Below are 17,500 nucleotides of genomic sequence, written 5' to 3'. Positions count from 1 at the left end.
TAAAAATTATCTATACAAACATTGGCATCTACGTCAGTGCTGATCCACATCCACGCAAGCGTCCGAGGGTCAAAGTTGGCCGAACGGATTGAATTTATATAAATATAAAAATTTTAGGGTTGAATCAACACAAAAAAAAGACTTAGAATTGAATTGACATAAATATTAAATATTTAAGACTGAATTAATAAAATTAAATTATTTAAAAATAAATTAAAAAAATGCAATAAATTTGAGGTATTTTTTACAATTTTTCCTGTAGGGAAGCGTAAAATAAGGGTCAAATCAATCTCAACATAGCAGGGTCAACTTTCAATACATACCCACTTTGTCAATCCCCTTTCTTCCAGAAATTCACAAAGGAAAAGCACAGCTGTTGCGAAAAGAAAACAAAGAAAAAAACCGGAAGTGAAGCATGAAATTTCGTGCCATCTTCGAGGAGGGGGCAAGACCCCTGTTTCGTTCCTTTGATTTTTAGGACAGCAGCAAACATAGGAGAGAAGTGTGGCCTGGACATGCCAAAAACAAAAGGAGAAAAAGAGACACGTGGTTTATTATTATTATTATTATGTATGGAATCTTACTATCGGTCACCTGATACATAACACTATGCCATCTATAATAATTTGGTTTTCCAAGAATGTAAACAACATCTTCAAATTTTAGCCATAAAGCAATAGAAGCACATTTTATTTCTTCCGAATCACAATCGGACGAGCCCGAGGGAAATGCTGACAGAGAGGCGACTCGTGCTCTGAAGGGTGTGAACGAGGAAGGAGGGAGGAGGGAGGGAGGACTAGTACGGATCGCCGACACTAATCTTTCTTTTTGTGCAAGATTTATGATTAAGATAATGCAATTCAATGATGCATTATCACGTCGTCCAAAATTAAAATATGTGTCTTCCCCTTTTTCTACTTTTTGTGCACAACCTCTCATTTGGAATAGAGCAATTCGATTGCTCAACAAGGGCCTTATGAGTACTCATTAACTAGATTCACTAAAAATAGTGGAGAATTCTCGCAATGATGTTTTTGAACATTCCGGTACGACTAGTCATCACGAAGGCATGTTAAATTGCCTCTATCCATACGCGTCAGGTAAGGATTCGGCTATATGGTGGCGAGCATGCGCCCTTCAAGATTACTTCGAACGAGAAATAGTTGTGATTTGAATATGAGATCCGTTGTATCAAAACTTAATCGCTAAATTAATATCTTTTCTAACAGTTGATTAACTCTTATGAGGAGAGGTCGCAAAGTGTAAGGCATGAAGCAAATTATGGACTACGAGAGTCTTTAAATTTCAAACTGTGGGTCGCAAAGTTCACATCATATTATAGAGTAAAAAGTGTCGGTTTTTCCTCAAACATTCAAGAGACTCGAGGGAATAGAATTTCCTCATTAATAAGTATTAATCAATCGCATTTTCGAAAGCCTTAAATTATGGCATAATGACACAAATGGTTCACAAATTTTGGCCCAATATGCAATGTTGCTATGAACTTTTAATTTGTTCAATGTAGTCCATGACCATTATATCAATGTGCAGTGTTGTCCTTAAATTTTTAATTTGTTCAATGTGATCCCCAAACTTTTGGGTTATCTTTAATCTAATTCTTGAACTATATGAAAATGTCAATGTTGTCCTCAAACTTGAATTTGTTAGGATGCATGTGTGAGTTGTGCTAGAGAGGTCACACATCAGATAATTGATATAGTGTGGAACGGTTAATATGTCTTAGTTGGCCTATAACTCATTATCTTAAGCTTTTGAGTGAAGTTGGATCCAACTAGATATGTTAACGGGCTTGGACTTAAGCTCTATTTTGGCGATCTTCCCGGTGAAGTATCGGACTTCTACTTCGCACTTCCAACAAATGGTATCAGAGCCAATGGTTCATTGGTGGCTCACTCTCAATATGTATCAATGTTTGGTGAGTATATCAATGAAGGAATTTGGTGGCCAATGCGGTTTCCGGGCCGATGGGCATTGTGGTGTAGCAATGCGAGCCCGATGGGCGTTGATGGAAATTTAAGTTGAGATAAGTTGGTGTGGAAGGATACTTGGATTAAGATGGAGCAAGCCTAACACTGGAGCTCGCACGTGAGGGAGAGATTGTTAAGATGCACGTGTGAGTTGTGTTAGAGAAGTCCTATATCAAATAATTGATATGATGTGGAGCGGTTAATATATCTTAGTTGACACATAACTCATTGGCTTAAACTTTTAAGTGAAAATGGGTCCAACTAGATAAGTTAACGGGGTTGGACTTAGACTCCCTCTTAGCGATCTCTCCGGCGAAGTATCGGACTTCTGTTGAAGTTCAAAAATCACATTGATCCAATCAAATTTCAGGGATCATGTTGAACATTGACCAAAGTTTATGGACTATTTGTGCAAATCTTTTCTTAGGTTATCAATACAAGGACTCACAATTTATGGTAAATTAATCATTTTGCTCAATACTTTCATTCCTAGGTAGAACCGACATTACCTGTGAAACAAGGAGAGTTACACAATACATCATAGTTAAATTAAAGGGTTAAAATGTCACTATAAAATATAACTTAGTAAAATTAAGACGGAGCTTACATGGGTAAAAGCCACGAGGTTTCTTGGTTTTGAAAGGCAGTGACTTTGACTCCTTCCACACTTTGTTACACGTTTGTGGTAGTTAGACAATAGTGAGACATTGATGATCCCACAACTGGCAGTGTTAATGAGATGGGAAATCTCTATCTTCATCACGTGTAGCTTAGGACTATTATGATCTAGGGTTTTGCTTTGACTCAGCGCCCTCCTTCTGATGTTACTTTTATTCCACCCGTTTAATATACCAGCTATCCGTGCAAAAAAAGAAATACATATTCTAGCTACATTTTCCCATTTTTATTTTAGCATTATGAAAAGAGTAGTTATTGGAGTTTTTCATAAATGTATTTCGTTCATATGAACTGCGGTTTGTGATTGATTTTTGAAAATACTTATGTGGGGTGTAATTTTGGGTCGCGCAGTCCATGTATTCAAAACTTACACATTTTTACTATGCCATGTTATGATTTCAACGTAATATCGGAGGTAATTAAATGCAAAAGGACGACGGAAAACAGGAGACCCTTTTGTTATTTTGGGTGGGCAAGTGAACGGGTAACCCTAAAGTAAATAGGACACTTGTAAGATAATCAAATAAAGAAAGCTTGATGTTCACAGCAAATCAATTGTTCTCGTGTTTATGTGTAATTGATAATTGAAAGTTGGATTAGTTTTTATTTAGTATGATCAGTAAGCGCGCTCCTCCGTAGATACTTGCTAACATGACCCTTTTGGATACAAGTCGCTCTACTTTCGAGGTGGTTTTAATTGTGGGTTCACTCTTATAATCTTTCCATTGAAAAATTAGAAGTTAATAAAAACCGAAGATGCGTTTAGTGGAGGTGGTTGAGAATTTTGCGAGTGTTCTACGACGGGAGGGTTCCCCAAGGCAACAACCAAAAAAAGGAAAATGATCGCAATTTCCGATTCACTGAGACATGCGCTATCGATACTTTAAAAATTAAATATTTTCTGGCTAGGTATATTTAATGATACTAGGTTCGCGTCACGATCTTCCTTTCTCTAGAGAGATCACACTCAAGAGGCCTTAGCTGTGTCGCAAATTAGAGGGACATGACTAATTACAATGTGAAAGTGAAGTGAGCTAGTCTCCGATGATCGACGGGGACTGGGGACGGTGTGCACAAGGCACGACCGGAGACTCCCCCGCAAGGAGCGCCCTCCGACAGCGCCTCAGTGCGACGGGACGAGGTATGCTCGGTTCGTTCATTAAGCTTGTATTCCGCCGTGCCAAAGGCGAATCTTACGGACTCCCGGAAAAAAAAAAATCCGATTCCGAGAAAACTTGTTCTCCGACGAAACTAGGGCTACATCCTCAAAAGTCAAGCCATATGCATTGCGTGAGCAATTAAGCAAAAAATGGCCATAGGGCAGGTGAGAGCGATCCCCTTGACGTACGTACTTTGCCTCCTCTTTCTTTCTTTTTTATCGATTGCATTATTGGGCTCGCCCATCCCTCATCCCCGCTCGTACTGATCACATCAGACACTCCCAAGGTGGGAAGCATCAACATCGGAATGAGATAAGACACCACCAGAGAAGACGCGGTTTTTGGTCTGCGGGACAGGCCAGACACAGCTGGTGTGTCCCTGTGCTTCCGTCAAGCGTTGCCTCTTCCTTCCTTCCTTCTTTCCTTGGCAATGCGCGTGTTAACTACCTCGGTTGCTTATTTTCGCTCTCTATATGAAATATTGAATATCCATTTGTATAGTTCTATTAAAATGGTTGTAAACCCTAAGTCTCTCTCTTTTTTTTTTTTATAAAAAAATTATTCTGTGCGTAACAGCCAGTCTGAAGCTCTGCAGCCATCATATGCAGCTCCTCGGAAGCTGCCTCTCGCAGCATCCTATGTTTCTCTTTCTTTCAGTGAGCTGCATTGCTCTTTCTGTAATTTGTTTATGGAATAAAATGGGGGGAGTTGGATCATTTGTTTTAGTTCTCTTTATTATTATTATTTATTTATTTATTGCTGTTGCAGGTTTTTGACTTTTAACTGGGTGCATAATGCAGGTAACATGTGGGGGTGTGACTCGCTGAGAAAGTCAAGAATCACAAGGAAGGCAAAGAACATTCATTATTTTGATATTAGTGTGTGTGCGCGCGCGTCCAAGCTGGTCTGGCCTTTCACTTTTTCTCCCAGAGACCACGGGGTTTTGTGTCCGGCCTTTGAAAACATTGCCCTCGAAGGTATTTTTTTTTTTTAAAAAAAGGTTGCTGGTCAATGTGGTCATGCGATGTAACTGCTTTGACAAACTGTCTCGCAAGCAGTAAAATTCAGAGGACAGTAACTAAACTCGTTTCATTAAATGGTGGTTGAATTGAATTGCAAGTAGAACAGTTAAAATAAGTTCGGTTCATCATGTTTAAGTACCCAATAGAAAAGAAACTCGACAGGTTACTTTATGAATAAAATCTTGAACATGGTCTATTCTCCTTGCGGTCGTATCAGCACGCCAATTGCCAACTTTTGCGTCGGTCTTTGACATTTCGGGGGTGACTGATTTTTTGCAGAAAGCAGTAAAGGCCCTTTGACTCATTCAAAGACCCTGCCCTTTTACTTTCACCTTCAAGTAGAAGAAGTATGGGTCAGTAAGAATGATGTTTGGAATGGAATGGAATGGAGGTATAGGGACATAAATAAATCCAATATCCTATGTTTCTCCCATAATAATATGTTAGAAAAGAACAAGAGAAAAAACACCTGTCATCCATATATCCAAAACCCCACACTTTTGAATAAGCAGGAAGGAAGGAAGCTGCCTGCTTGTTTCTTGGGCTACAATCTTATGAATCTATAAAATCAGCATCCTCTTTTGAATCCTCCATTTGTGTTTGGACCCTCCATCCATCAGTCCTTTCACTTTCGCAAGAACAACAGCCAAAAAGCAGAAGGAGAAAGCCACTCTACACTGAAAACCCACCGTATTCAAACATTCTTACTGATCTCTCTCTCTCTCTCTCTCTCTCTCTCACCATTGTTTTTGCCAATGGTGAAGAGTGAGCCGGAGCCATCCATGCCATCATCCAATGCATTGAGGAAGAAGTACAAGGGAGTGAGGATGAGAAGCTGGGGCTCCTGGGTCTCCGAGATAAGAGCGCCGAACCAGAAGACAAGGATTTGGCTGGGCTCTTATTCCACCGCCGAGGCGGCGGCCAGAGCCTATGATGCTGCTCTCCTCTGCATCAAGGGCTCTTCCGCCACTTTGAACTTCCCTCTCTCCTCCTCACACCACCATGTCCCACCCAATGCCTCCATGTCCCCCAAGTCCATCCAGCGAGTCGCCGCCGCCGCCGCCGCCGCTGCAAATGGTGGTGGTGCTGACCATAATGTCGCTGTCGCCGCTGCTGCCACCCCTCCCTCATTTGTCTCTTCCCCCTCCATGTGTTCCTCGCCGACGGATCAGCCGGACGACGAAGTGTTGCTCGCGCAATGCGTCGGGGCGTACCCTCCTAGCGAATCGATGGACATGATGGATTTCTGGTGCAACTATGATGCCCTCCAATCGCCCAAGTACGTGGATCAAGTAATGTACAATAACATCGCCGCGGCGTCGTTTGGTCCTCCCACGGTTGAGGAGCTCTTGGAAGAAGCTGAAGAAATCCGGCTATGGAGCTTCTGTTGATATAAAATTTTTTTTTACCATTCATAGTAAGTTTTTATTATTATTCCAAAGGGGAAATTACTGATGATATTGACCAAAATAATATGTTGTGTAAGGGTTATTTTTGAGGGTTTAACTAGCTAGGCGGAGAAGCCCACATGGGGATAGACATCTTTTTGGACTCCCTCATGTGAGTATCTCTAGATTGTATTCGTTTTTTATTACTTGATGTATCATTTTCTGCCAAGAGTCTGTCGTACGCTAAGCCATGTATTCATCATCAAAGGATGAAATAGGGAAGTGCGAAAATGCACTGTATCGTTGCACATTGTTTGCCTTCTTTTGTCTTCTTTTAGAAGATTCCAAAATACAATTATTACTCGGGCTACGTTTATTTCGAGGAAGACATAATGCTTTCTTCATTTTCTAGTGTACGTTTTGTTTAGAAACATTAGTCAACAAAAAATATTTTCCTAGTTGGAGAAAAACTTATGCTTAAATTCCGACAAATGATTTCCTCTTTAAAAAATCGGATAACGTTTCTCAAAACATTACTAGGTGTCGACGCTTGGACGTGAAACTCTAACCTTGGACATGGGAACCCCAACGCTAGTTCCCGGGTCCTCGGCATTTTGTTCTTATAAAAATACATTTAAAAATTAATTTTTATTTTTTATTTTTATTTTTTATTTATTTTTATTTTTCCTCCTCCTTCGGTCAGCCACGACGACGCCCAATTGCTGGTCAGCCACGGCGACAGCCAATTGCTGGTCAGCCACGCGCGAGGGATGAGCTCACCCAAGGCTAGCGAGCCTTGCTGGCCTTTAGTGAGCTTGAAGCTAATTGATTGGGTGATGCTCAAGCTCGCTCCTCTCCTATGGCCAGCAATCGGCCGAGGAAGAAGGAAAAATAAAAAGGAAAATTAATAAATAATTTAGAAATTGGAATATTTTGGTCCAAAGATCAAATGAGATTTTCCATACCAAATGGTAAAAAATATTTTCTAGCATTTTCCGGTCACAGCTAAATATCGTGAAATTTTTGTATTTTCCCTAAAAATGACTTTCCGAAAAAATATTTTTTAGAAATGTCACATTTTTCACAAAATAAGCAGAACCTTAATATCGATCTAGTTGCACTTGACGGTAATAGCTTAGTATATGATATTCTTGCCTCCAATTACCTAGTGAGCTGGCTTCCACTTAAGCTCTTTTTAACTTCTTCCCTATTTTTGGTTGGCCAAAAAGTGAGCTCGGACCTTCCCAACGTGGCAATACAAAATATTCAGCTAAAATACACTACAAGTGTCGAAACTTGTACACGACACTTACTTTAGTGTCAAAACGATTACTTAAGTGCTAATTTTTTTGAAAAACGTTCACTTCAGTGATGACTTTAATGTTAGAATATGTTGGTTGCATGGAACAAGAGATATTTGAGGTTAACCCTAGCTTAGCACTATTAGGGATTGCCGGATCGGACAATGTAGAAAAATGCCGGGTCGGAAGTGACAAAATAAGCTCTCAATCCATCTTACAGTATGAAAGGCATGCACTCTACTTTTATACATGCAGATATGAGCATAGCTTCTTGGCTGGGCCAAATTGCACTTTTCTTTGCAAGTATTTGACACTAGAGAATCTCTTTTTAATGGGCTTTCTAATCGTGTGCCCCATAGTTTGGATTAGGCGAACTGACTGCACATGGCATGCGCATTTATGGACTTCAAATTAAGGATGGGCCCCCATTCTTGTTTGTTCTTTACATTGAACTTGGTCGCGCTTTTATGACATTAATCAAGGATCATAACGTTGAGATGTTCAGAACACAACAACTACATACGCATAATGGGAATGGATAGAGAAGGGTAGCTTTAATCTCAAACGTAGAATTTGATGGGATCTCCTCTGGATGATAGTGGACACTGATAGATTGAGTCGTCCATATATACATTTAGGTGGGGGTGACCGGTTGTAGGGTGCCCAGGTTCCATACTTAAAACGTGGAACTAATTCTGTTCTAGTTTGTGGAATCAGGAACCGGCCTTGTTGACCTTGAAACTAAGTTAGCTAGTTCTAGGTCAAATTTAGGGTTGATTGGGTAATTAGCTGAGGCATTTTTTTCCCTTTGATTTTACTATATATAAAATATGCATGTGACAAACATGAATACGATTCTCTCTGCTTAAGAAACTTACTTAGGATTAGATTGAAAAAATTACCAAAAAAATTCTCAACTATTATACGGATGCCAACTTAATCTTAAACTTTTCAATTTGTCAAATTTAGTGCTAAACCTTCTGACAATTTGGCATTGTAGTCCTTCTTTCGGCCTTTTTTTTTTTTTTTAAATCATCGATGTGGATATCGACCATCTTACATGGCACTACCAATGCACAATTTTTGTAAAATTTTTATTTTTTTCTAATAATATAATATTTGTTTTCATTTTATTGTGGCAGCGCGAGGTTTGGCCTTGCCCAGATTTGGGATCACATTGAACAAATTACAAATTCAAAGACGATATTATATATTGAGTCAAAGTTTAAAGACCGCATTTTGAACAAATTAAAAATTCATTGAGGACTTTGAACATAATGAATAGTTCAAGGATCACATCGAGTTAATTAAACTTTCAGGAATGGTAATGCACATTGGGTTAAAGTTTAAGGACTGTTAAGCTCCGTCCTTTTCACGAAAAATGACGTGCTTTTGAAAATGTTTTACAAGAAGTCATTTTCCAGAAAAATAACAATATTTTTCGGTGTTTGGCTAAAAATTGAAAATAAACTGAAAAATATTTTCTACCATTCAGTACGGAAAATCATATTTAATTCTCCTCCGTACACTCCTTTTAATAATTCTGATTTTAATTTTCTATTTTTTTTAAAAAATCATTCTTTTATTTAAAAAAAATCATAATTTTTCTTTATTTTTTCATTTGTAATTTGTAATTTCTCTCTCTCTCTCTCTCTCTCTCTCTCTCTTTTTTAAATTTTCCTTTGTTCTTCTTACTCCTCCTTCTTTCGCCAGTCATGGGCCTCAATGACGGCGGATAACTTGGGAACCGACCATAACGCGAGTCGGCAAGCTCGGGCTCGGCTAAGGCCTGCCAGCTCGAGACTTGCCACGAGCCGATGAGGCACTAGCCAGCCTTGGCCAAGCCTTGAGCTCGCCACCCGCGTCTTGGCCGATTGCCGAGCTATTGGCCTTCATTGACGTTCTCAGCCGGTGGAAGAAGAAGGAGAAAGGAAAAAAATAACAAATAAAAAAAGAACAAGAAAAGAGAATAGACAAAATTAAAATTACAAAAAAAAATAAAAGAGATAATAAATAAAAAATATAAATAAAAGGAAAAGGAATGTGAACAAGTGGAGGAAGAAAATATAGGGAAAAATGTTTTCCTCTTCCGTAATAGAGGAAATCATTTTCTTCACTTTTGAATGTGTTTTTTTTTATGGGTGGAAAATATTTTTCTTGGCTCATTTATTCTCCACGAACCGAGCTCTGGAAAATACAGAAAATATTTTTCTGAATTTTTTTTTCTCAAAACAGAGCCTTTTATTCCCTTTTATTTCTAGTGATTTTGTTAAAATAGTTCAAACCTAGTTCCCCTTAGGAACCGAAGGTTTCCAAACAGTGAAAATCAAAGGGCACAAAGAGAGAAACTGCAGCATTTGCCATTCCCAATTCATGATGAACAAGCATGTCAAAGCCCCCGAGGACCGATGCAGCGTTCAGAGTACTATACACGAAAGAATCACAACAAATTTTTTTTTTTTTTTTCATGAAACCAAGTCCGATGGCAGTTCGGGTCGGGTGCCTGCAATCCCAGAATGAGGAAAAGTAATGCATAACATGGCGAATTGGAGATAGCGTAGTGGACGATTCGATATGAAGTTCCAGCAAATGCTCGAGTGTTCACCGTCGAATGAGAGCTTTTGGTGTCGGTTGTAGATCAAACATGCGTGTGATCAGACTTTACTTGTCTTCGCCATGATCACAGATTCGAATGGTCTTTTCTAATATGAAGAGATTTAACTGTTGAAGCAAGTGGGTCACATACCAGGTCAATCTGTCCATACCATACCACAATTGACGATGATCATCCTGTAACGCAGCACGCCCTATTTAGAGTTAGGGACATGCATTTTGTGCTTTAAATCCTAACCAATGTTTTTTTTTAAATTATACAAATCGATTAAGAACGCTCCCGATGACAGCAACGGCGAAATCTAACGAGCTACAGAATGCTGCAGGAATTCCACCACGAGTTAGCTGCCGAAAGGAAAAAGAGGACCGTGAAACGAAAGAAGAGCTGCAGTATAAAGATTAAGATGATGCACATGCAGTTACAGGAATTATGCAGTATTGAAGCATTGGCCACCCGAAAACATGACAGGGGTGAAAACGATTTCGTCGAGAAGTAACATTGGAATCGGCTAAAGATTTTATTCGCAATATTGCATCGATAGAAGTATCATACATTGAGAAGCTTTAAAGCAATTTCGCATCTAAATAGTAGTTGGACAGACATTGACAGGATTTGAGAAGATCAAAAGCATGGCGCTTTGATCCACGGTTTGAATTATCAGGTCGATTACTTGAGTGAGGAAGCACTAGGAGGCTAGGAGCCGTTACCTGGTGGGTGAATTTGCCTGTGCCTGGCTCGAAACGGCCACAGATGCCTCCGTCGCAGCCATCTGGGGCACCTTCCTTCTCCATTGCGTGATTCCAAGTCATCCACCGGAACCTCGGGTTCAGAAACAAGCGGCACTTCCTGCCTGCAGACCGGGCAGGAGTTGTGCAGCTGCAGCCACGGGACGATGCAATCCGAATGGTACAAGTGATGGCAAGGCAGTTCCCTCGCTTCCCCGCCGACCTTGAACTCCTCCTTGCACACGGGACAACACTCAGTGTCGTTGTTCAAGTGGCTTGGTTCAATCGTCACGGTCGGTATCGCATCGATGGCAGAGCCAGGGGCCGGAGGCGGGCCAGGACGGTCGTTCTGCGTCAATTCCTCTATCAGCTGTTCGAGCCCCCGCCCTAAAAATAAATCCCTAGGATCGATTCCCCTCGCTCCTAAGCCCTCTGTCCTAGGAGGAAGTGTGATTGGACGAGAAGGATCGACCGGGGTAAGAAAGATCCAAGTGAAGGGCCTGTCGTCGATGCCATTGCCATCTAGGTCCAGACTTCGGTTCCTCCGCCGTGACCTTGGCCATCGCCTCAGCCTCGGCCTCAGCTCTATGGAATCAGCAATAGGATGCGTAAAATCTCCTTCCGCCTGGTCAGGGACATCACCCCGCGGTCTAAGCAGTGATCGACCTCGAAGCTCGGATCCCTGATTATCAAGTCCGAGGTTGTTGAAACGCCGAATCGGAGGGTCGAGGATGAGGGAAAGGGCTTCGAGCAACCGGGCTTCCGGAGAAGGATCGAACTGGGTGTGGTCGACCACAAATCTCGGGCTAGGATTGTTGATTTCCCCAAGGAATTGGCCTAAGCATCGCGGGCAAATGATCTCGGATGGATTGGCAGCCGCTATCCGGACCATCCGGTGGCATTGGTAGCACCAATAGAGCTGATAGTTCGGGGTCTCGCTCGTGCCTTCACCGGCCGGGTCGGAGGACATGATGTGGCTTGTGATTAGGAGCTGGGCACAGGGAGAAAGAATAAGTTGGTGAAGAAAGAAGAAGGGACAGAACTCATGCTCATATACCCATTGATGCATTCCTCTTCATGAACATTGGGAAAGGAAAGGATGGCTTTTGGGTGTGTTGGGAAGCTATTCTTTTCTTTTTGGTTACTTTCTGCTGCTACTTCTTTTGCAAGACAATGTCTTTGGCTTGAGGCACTCGTAGGAGTTTAGGACCTTGTTTGGTTTTGGTTCCTCCCGAAAGAAGCAAAGGATGTCCCCGTTCACGGTGCAAAGAGGTTTCCCCAGCTACAGGATCTTGGTAACTTTCTTTCTCCCATTCATTTTAACCACAGCTTGAGTATAAATTTAATTTATATATATTAATTAGGCACATGATACAAGTTCGATTCTCTATATCTCTTTACAAATAATTTCACATTTGGATAACCCACCCAACTTTAGGGTCGCATCTCATATGGTTCATTCATGAGATAGTGAATCATCTTATTGACTTGAGATTAACCAACTTTAGGTGGACTTCCAAAGTAAAAAAAAAGAAACATTTTCTTTCTTTCTTTCTTTCCAATATTCTTTTTCCCGATCATAGTTTCATATAAAAACATAAAGATGGTGAGCTTTTCCTCTCAATGACCGCCTCTTCCATTGCATCTTGGTCATGCTTGTGCGTACAAATTAACCTTACAAATCGTCTAGTCTCCCGATTCAGTCAAAAGTAGGCCATCCATGTTATCGACGAATTGTTTCCTTATGATCTGAGCCCAAGTAATTCGGCATGCCTGAGACTCCACTCTTCGTGAGGCACGAGGTACGGTCCTTCGGCTTTTATCGCTCGACCAATTCATTGATATACGCCTGCGTTTTACTAGGTCTAAATGTAACTATTATTCTCGTTTTGGGATAAAGGTAGTCGTAGTCCTCCTATTTCTGATTTTCTCTTTTTCAGAAAGTAGTCCTTCTGTTTCTAATTGGGCCACTAGTGCGTTTCGACCCAACAAAGTCAATCAATATGAATTTAAAAGCCTAAACTCATTGAGCTCTATTCACCTACGTAGGCATTATGGGCCTCTTAGTATCAGACACTTGTCAATATGACAAGGGTTGAGCACCAATTACCCATCAGGCCTGGCTTGGACTTAACAGCACATTCCAATGTCACTACTAGAAGGGCTCGGCACATCTGCTTTGGATAGAAAATGGTCTATTGTGTAGCGGATTGGGTTGCTAAGACCCAACGACCGGAGATTTTACCTTTTCCAAGTCTTGTCAAATCTTGTGAGACCTTATATGTTCAGAGGCTCATCTATCTTGTCATTCAAGTTATATTTGAATTAATGAAAGGTAGTTTTTTTCAACCAAAAAAAAAAAAAAAAAAAAATATTGTGAGTCTTGTAATTCATTTTCATGCAATGTAAATCTAGTGACCCGTACTCGACATATCTCATGTTGCTAAAATACTTCAATATTTAATTCAATTTAGGAAAATTCATACCTACACCGAGATGAAAGGACGCAATGAGAGCAAGGGATCGAATAAAGCCAAAAGCGAATAAAGAAAGAGTTATATAGATGAGTTGTAGGGGTGAGCATGGGCCGGGTGGGCCGGGTCCAGACCTAGACCCCGAAACCGACCATGTTATAACCGGTTCCTAGTTTTTTGAACCGAGAACCGACCCCGTTTGTCTTGGAACCTGTTTTGGAACCGACCCTATTTTTCGATCCGGTTTTAGGGTCTACCCGAGAACCTGTTTTTTTTTCATCAAAATAATATGAGCATTGATGAAATGAGCAACAAAAATTATAATAAACCAAAAGCAACAATTCAAAAAATAATAATAAATAATAATATGATCCACCAAAAGCAACAAACCCCGATATAAAAAATAAAAGTTGCAATCCACCAAAAGCAATAATGATCATCCGTAACGCTGAATTAACATAGTGCAAGTCCTTTTATCACGCTTCAATTTTCGTTGTACCCATTAAAAAAAAACTGAAATTGCAGGATCCAAATAACATGCTAAAAGACACCACATTAAGCGTGCATGAACCAGCACCAGAAAATCTCAAACACCACGAGCATAAAACCAAAATCATAGTTATTTGGACACTACATTATGGTTTCTCTTTTTTTTAAGTAACTAAAAACCGGTTCTAAAACCGGTCCGGGTGGGTCTTCACCTAGAACCGGGAACCGGACCGGTTTCAACCGGTTCCCAAAAATTGGAACCGAAACCCGAACCAGTTTGAGCAAGAATTGATTCCCGACCCTATTTTTCGGGTGGGCCGATCCGGGTTCTGGGTAAACCCGGTCCGGTTGCACACCCCTAATGAGTTGAGTCTAAGTAAGTTTAGAGTTGTCAAATGAGTGGGTCGGGTCGAATATGATCCAACCCATATTTACCCATTTTTATGCAATACAAATTTAACAACTCATATCCGGCCCAATCCATACCCAACTCGACTTATATTACTTCAACACTTCTATATTTAATCAAATCATGAAGTGTTTGTTTCTTATAATTTGTTAAGAAGGATATTACTAAAACACTTTCATGTAATACAAATTTAATGATTTTTTTAAATTTTTTGTTTTTTCTAAGTTAATTTTTTTTATTAAAAATTAATTTTTGATTATTTTAAAAAGTAATTATTTTATTTTTATTTTTCCTCGATGGCTGGAGACAATGATTGGTGGTGGCGGGGATCTGCGGCATTAATAGTTTTTTTTTCAATTTTTAAAATTTTTCTTTATTTCTTTTGTTTATTAAAAGATAATAAAAATAAATTATAAACTGATAATTTTAAAGCCAAGTGAATTGTAAATGAGTTTTCTGACCAAAAAAAAAAAAAAAAGAATTGTAAATGAGTTGGGCTTATTGAGCTAAATGGATTGTAAATGGATTCAAAGATAAACCCATTTACGACCCACATGTAATTAGACTAAGCCATTAACACATCATTTTGTAGAATTTGACTAACCAATATTTGACCAATTTTCAATAAAGTGGGTCTAATATATTGACACCTCTATTAAATTATAAATCCATTTATGACCTGTATATATCCCATTCAATACTCATACTATGTATAGACCCATTTATGACCAATTTATCGAATATAACTAACTCATATAACAACTCGGCTCATCATATATGGGTTAAGAAATGTGTTCATGATCTATTTTAATAGCTCTATGAACACATACACATGCTCTTGAAGAGCTCTTGGAAGCATCTTGATTGAACTCTAGATACCAATCTGCAGTGAAGAATCTAGCTGCTTGACATAGAGTCGGGACCCCTTAGCAATTGAAAAAATTCACAATAGGACCACTGATCGGGAATTGACGATCACGTTTCGCACATACAATGGGTGGGCATGTAGCATTCTTCCGGCTAGTGAACAAAAATACAACGGGTGATTACAGGCTAAAGCGATCTGGACTAGACAAGCTGTTGGGTTGGTGGTTGGCATGGACCACCGGCACAAGTTGCTCCGCGACTAAGGTGGTCGTCGGCCAGCGCCCGTAACTTCTTCCATGTGAGGAAACTTTTAGATGCCTTCGAAACGCAACTTTTCACGTGCAACCAAGTCGCTTTTAGATCGCATTTGGCTAATCACGGGTGAGAGAATGCAGTTGCATGACTGAATTTAAGTACACATATTCCCCCATCAAACAGTGATAGTAGGAATTGGTTTTTACTTCGGAAGCGCATTTAATAATTATTCAAAGGGAATTGTTTATATAACAGTCTTTGGACGACTGTTATGCTAATAGCCTGTTTTAAACTAAAAAAAAAAAATTAAAAATTATTGGGAGGTTCATTCTTTTAAGATTTTGTGACTCACAACTTACTATTATTCTCTCAGTCAACTAAAAACTGTTATGCTAGCAAAGTCTTTATTCAAATTCCTTGAGGTATTTAAGAGAGATCATTCGCTTTGGTGCATGTAGACTTTCTTTCGTGGGAGATCACAAAGTAATTATGAGATCTAACTTAAAATGTCAAGTGAGTTTTCATATTGCGTTTATTGCCGGTGGCAGAATATTGTAACTTATGTGTAGTTCTTTGTCATTCCTAGCGGGAGATAATTGCTTCTTGTACGGATATCGGTTCACTCGTAAGCATTAAAATTTGATCAATTTAATCTTAAATCTTTTAATGATTTGCCATCGTTGTCTTTTCAGCCAAAACTAGATGGAAATTACTAAGGTGGACATACCGACAATCCTATGTGGCACTGTTGGTGCTAATGTAGGCCAATTTTTTAAAAAAAGAATATGAATATTTTTTCACTTTTTCTTTTCTTTTTCAATTTAATTTCCCTCTGCCAATCGTCTTCTTTAGCTAGCGATTTCCGTTGGCGATCACTGAGGCCATGGACTGGTAGTGGGACATAGGAAGAGAAGAAAAAAAAAGAAAAGGAAAATAAAAAAAGGAAAAAAAATAGAAAAACCTACAACAAAATTGCAAAAATTGTCCACGTCAATGTTAGTCGAGTTATGTAGGATGACCAACATTCATGTCAACAATTACCAATCACAATTGGTTGGAATGACTATACTTGACAAATCATCGAAAGTTTTTGACTAAATTGATTAAATTAAAAAATTTCGGACTACATTGCCATCTTTACAATAGGCTTATGAATTTTCTTTGGTAATTTTTCGTTCCTAGCGGATAATACCATAATTGCACTTTCTGCTGTAAGTAAATACCTTCGCTTTTGTGAATCGGGTAATCTATCCATTATTCAAATCTAGAAAATTCTAGTCATTACATAATTGACTCTTCACTCCACCCATCTGAAGATCCCGAAAAAATTGATTTTACTCCATTGATTGTGAACAAATAAACATTTTGGCCAACTTCAAAATTGAAGTTTGATTTGTGAAGTGATACTCAAACTATAAGAATTATGAGTGTCTTAGTTTCTTTGACATTGTATGCAAATGAACGGATGAGCTTTTCCTGGGCTTTAGAAACTTGGTGCACATTGAATACTGCACCGGATCAGCTAGTGCGTCGATATTTTTTCGATCCGGTTCTCGGCTCAATTCATTTTGGTTCAAACTGGCACTAACCAGATTTGACTCGCATACTTTTTGATGAGAATAATTTGAAGGTGAAAACACTCACAACTCTCACAACTCAAAAAGCAGAAGGAGACGATAGGCCTTTTCTTACTTCACCTTCATTCACCGTATTAAAATGATTACAACACTTACATTTATATAGGCTTGTTGCACGACTCTTAATATGCTTCTTAAATGAATGATAAATGCATTTAGCATTCTAAGGAGCTAGATTTCTGGAAATTTGCAGGACATTGAACTAGACATTGAATTGCGAATACTCCTAATTACGATTCTTAAAAGCAACGCTACAATAAAGACTCTCAATTCTTGCACTAGTTATGGAAGCTGAATAGACATCGAGATCAATAATGGAATACCGAAGTGGTACCCGATCGACAATCGTGAATTGACATGGATAATTTTTCAGTTGAATCTCCTTAGTATAATTGACAACTTCCTCCGTAATGAATTTGATTTTATCGGTAACACCTTTCATCACTCAAAAGGGGACACGAGGGCGGCTGTAAACCGGAGACCCTTATGTTCA

The 17,500-nt window shown here is 39.4% G+C and overlaps 2 protein-coding genes across 2 annotated transcripts; one reads left to right on the top strand and one right to left on the bottom strand.

The window, feature by feature from the left end:
* Nucleotides 1-5,415: 5,415 nt before the first annotated feature.
* On the top strand, nt 5,416-6,465 carry LOC115751427 (ethylene-responsive transcription factor ERF014). The gene has a single exon (XM_030689336.2). It carries the CDS (start codon nt 5,604-5,606, stop codon nt 6,237-6,239), a length of 636 nt encoding a protein of 211 aa, XP_030545196.2. The 5' UTR covers nt 5,416-5,603; the 3' UTR covers nt 6,240-6,465.
* A 3,939-nt stretch (nt 6,466-10,404) lies between these two features.
* On the bottom strand, nt 10,405-11,891 carry LOC115751457 (probable E3 ubiquitin-protein ligase RHC1A). Its single transcript, XM_030689373.2, has 2 exons — nt 10,859-11,891; nt 10,405-10,495 (listed from the first exon to the last, which is right to left on the bottom strand). The coding sequence occupies exons 1-2, from the start codon at nt 11,844-11,846 to the stop codon at nt 10,461-10,463; spliced, it is 1,023 nt and encodes a 340-aa protein (XP_030545233.1). The 5' UTR covers nt 11,847-11,891; the 3' UTR covers nt 10,405-10,460.
* Between the last annotated feature and the right edge of the window lie 5,609 nt (nt 11,892-17,500).

This window comes from Rhodamnia argentea, chromosome 2 (assembly GCF_020921035.1).
Source record: "Rhodamnia argentea isolate NSW1041297 chromosome 2, ASM2092103v1, whole genome shotgun sequence".
Lineage (NCBI taxonomy): Eukaryota > Viridiplantae > Streptophyta > Magnoliopsida > Myrtales > Myrtaceae > Rhodamnia > Rhodamnia argentea.
The sequence above is the reverse complement of the archived record's forward strand: the minus strand, read 5'-3'. Positions and strand labels throughout refer to the sequence as shown.

Coding starts and splice junctions, on each gene's coding strand:
- LOC115751427 (XM_030689336.2), top strand. CDS start 5,604: ATGGTGAAGAGTGAGCCGGAGCCATCCATGCCATCATCCAATGCATTG.
- LOC115751457 (XM_030689373.2), bottom strand. CDS start 11,846: ATGTCCTCCGACCCGGCCGGTGAAGGCACGAGCGAGACCCCGAACTAT. Junction 10,496..10,858: donor CAGGCAAATTCACCCACCAG/GTAACGGCTCCT, acceptor TCCTTTCGGCAG/CTAACTCGTGGTGGAATTCC.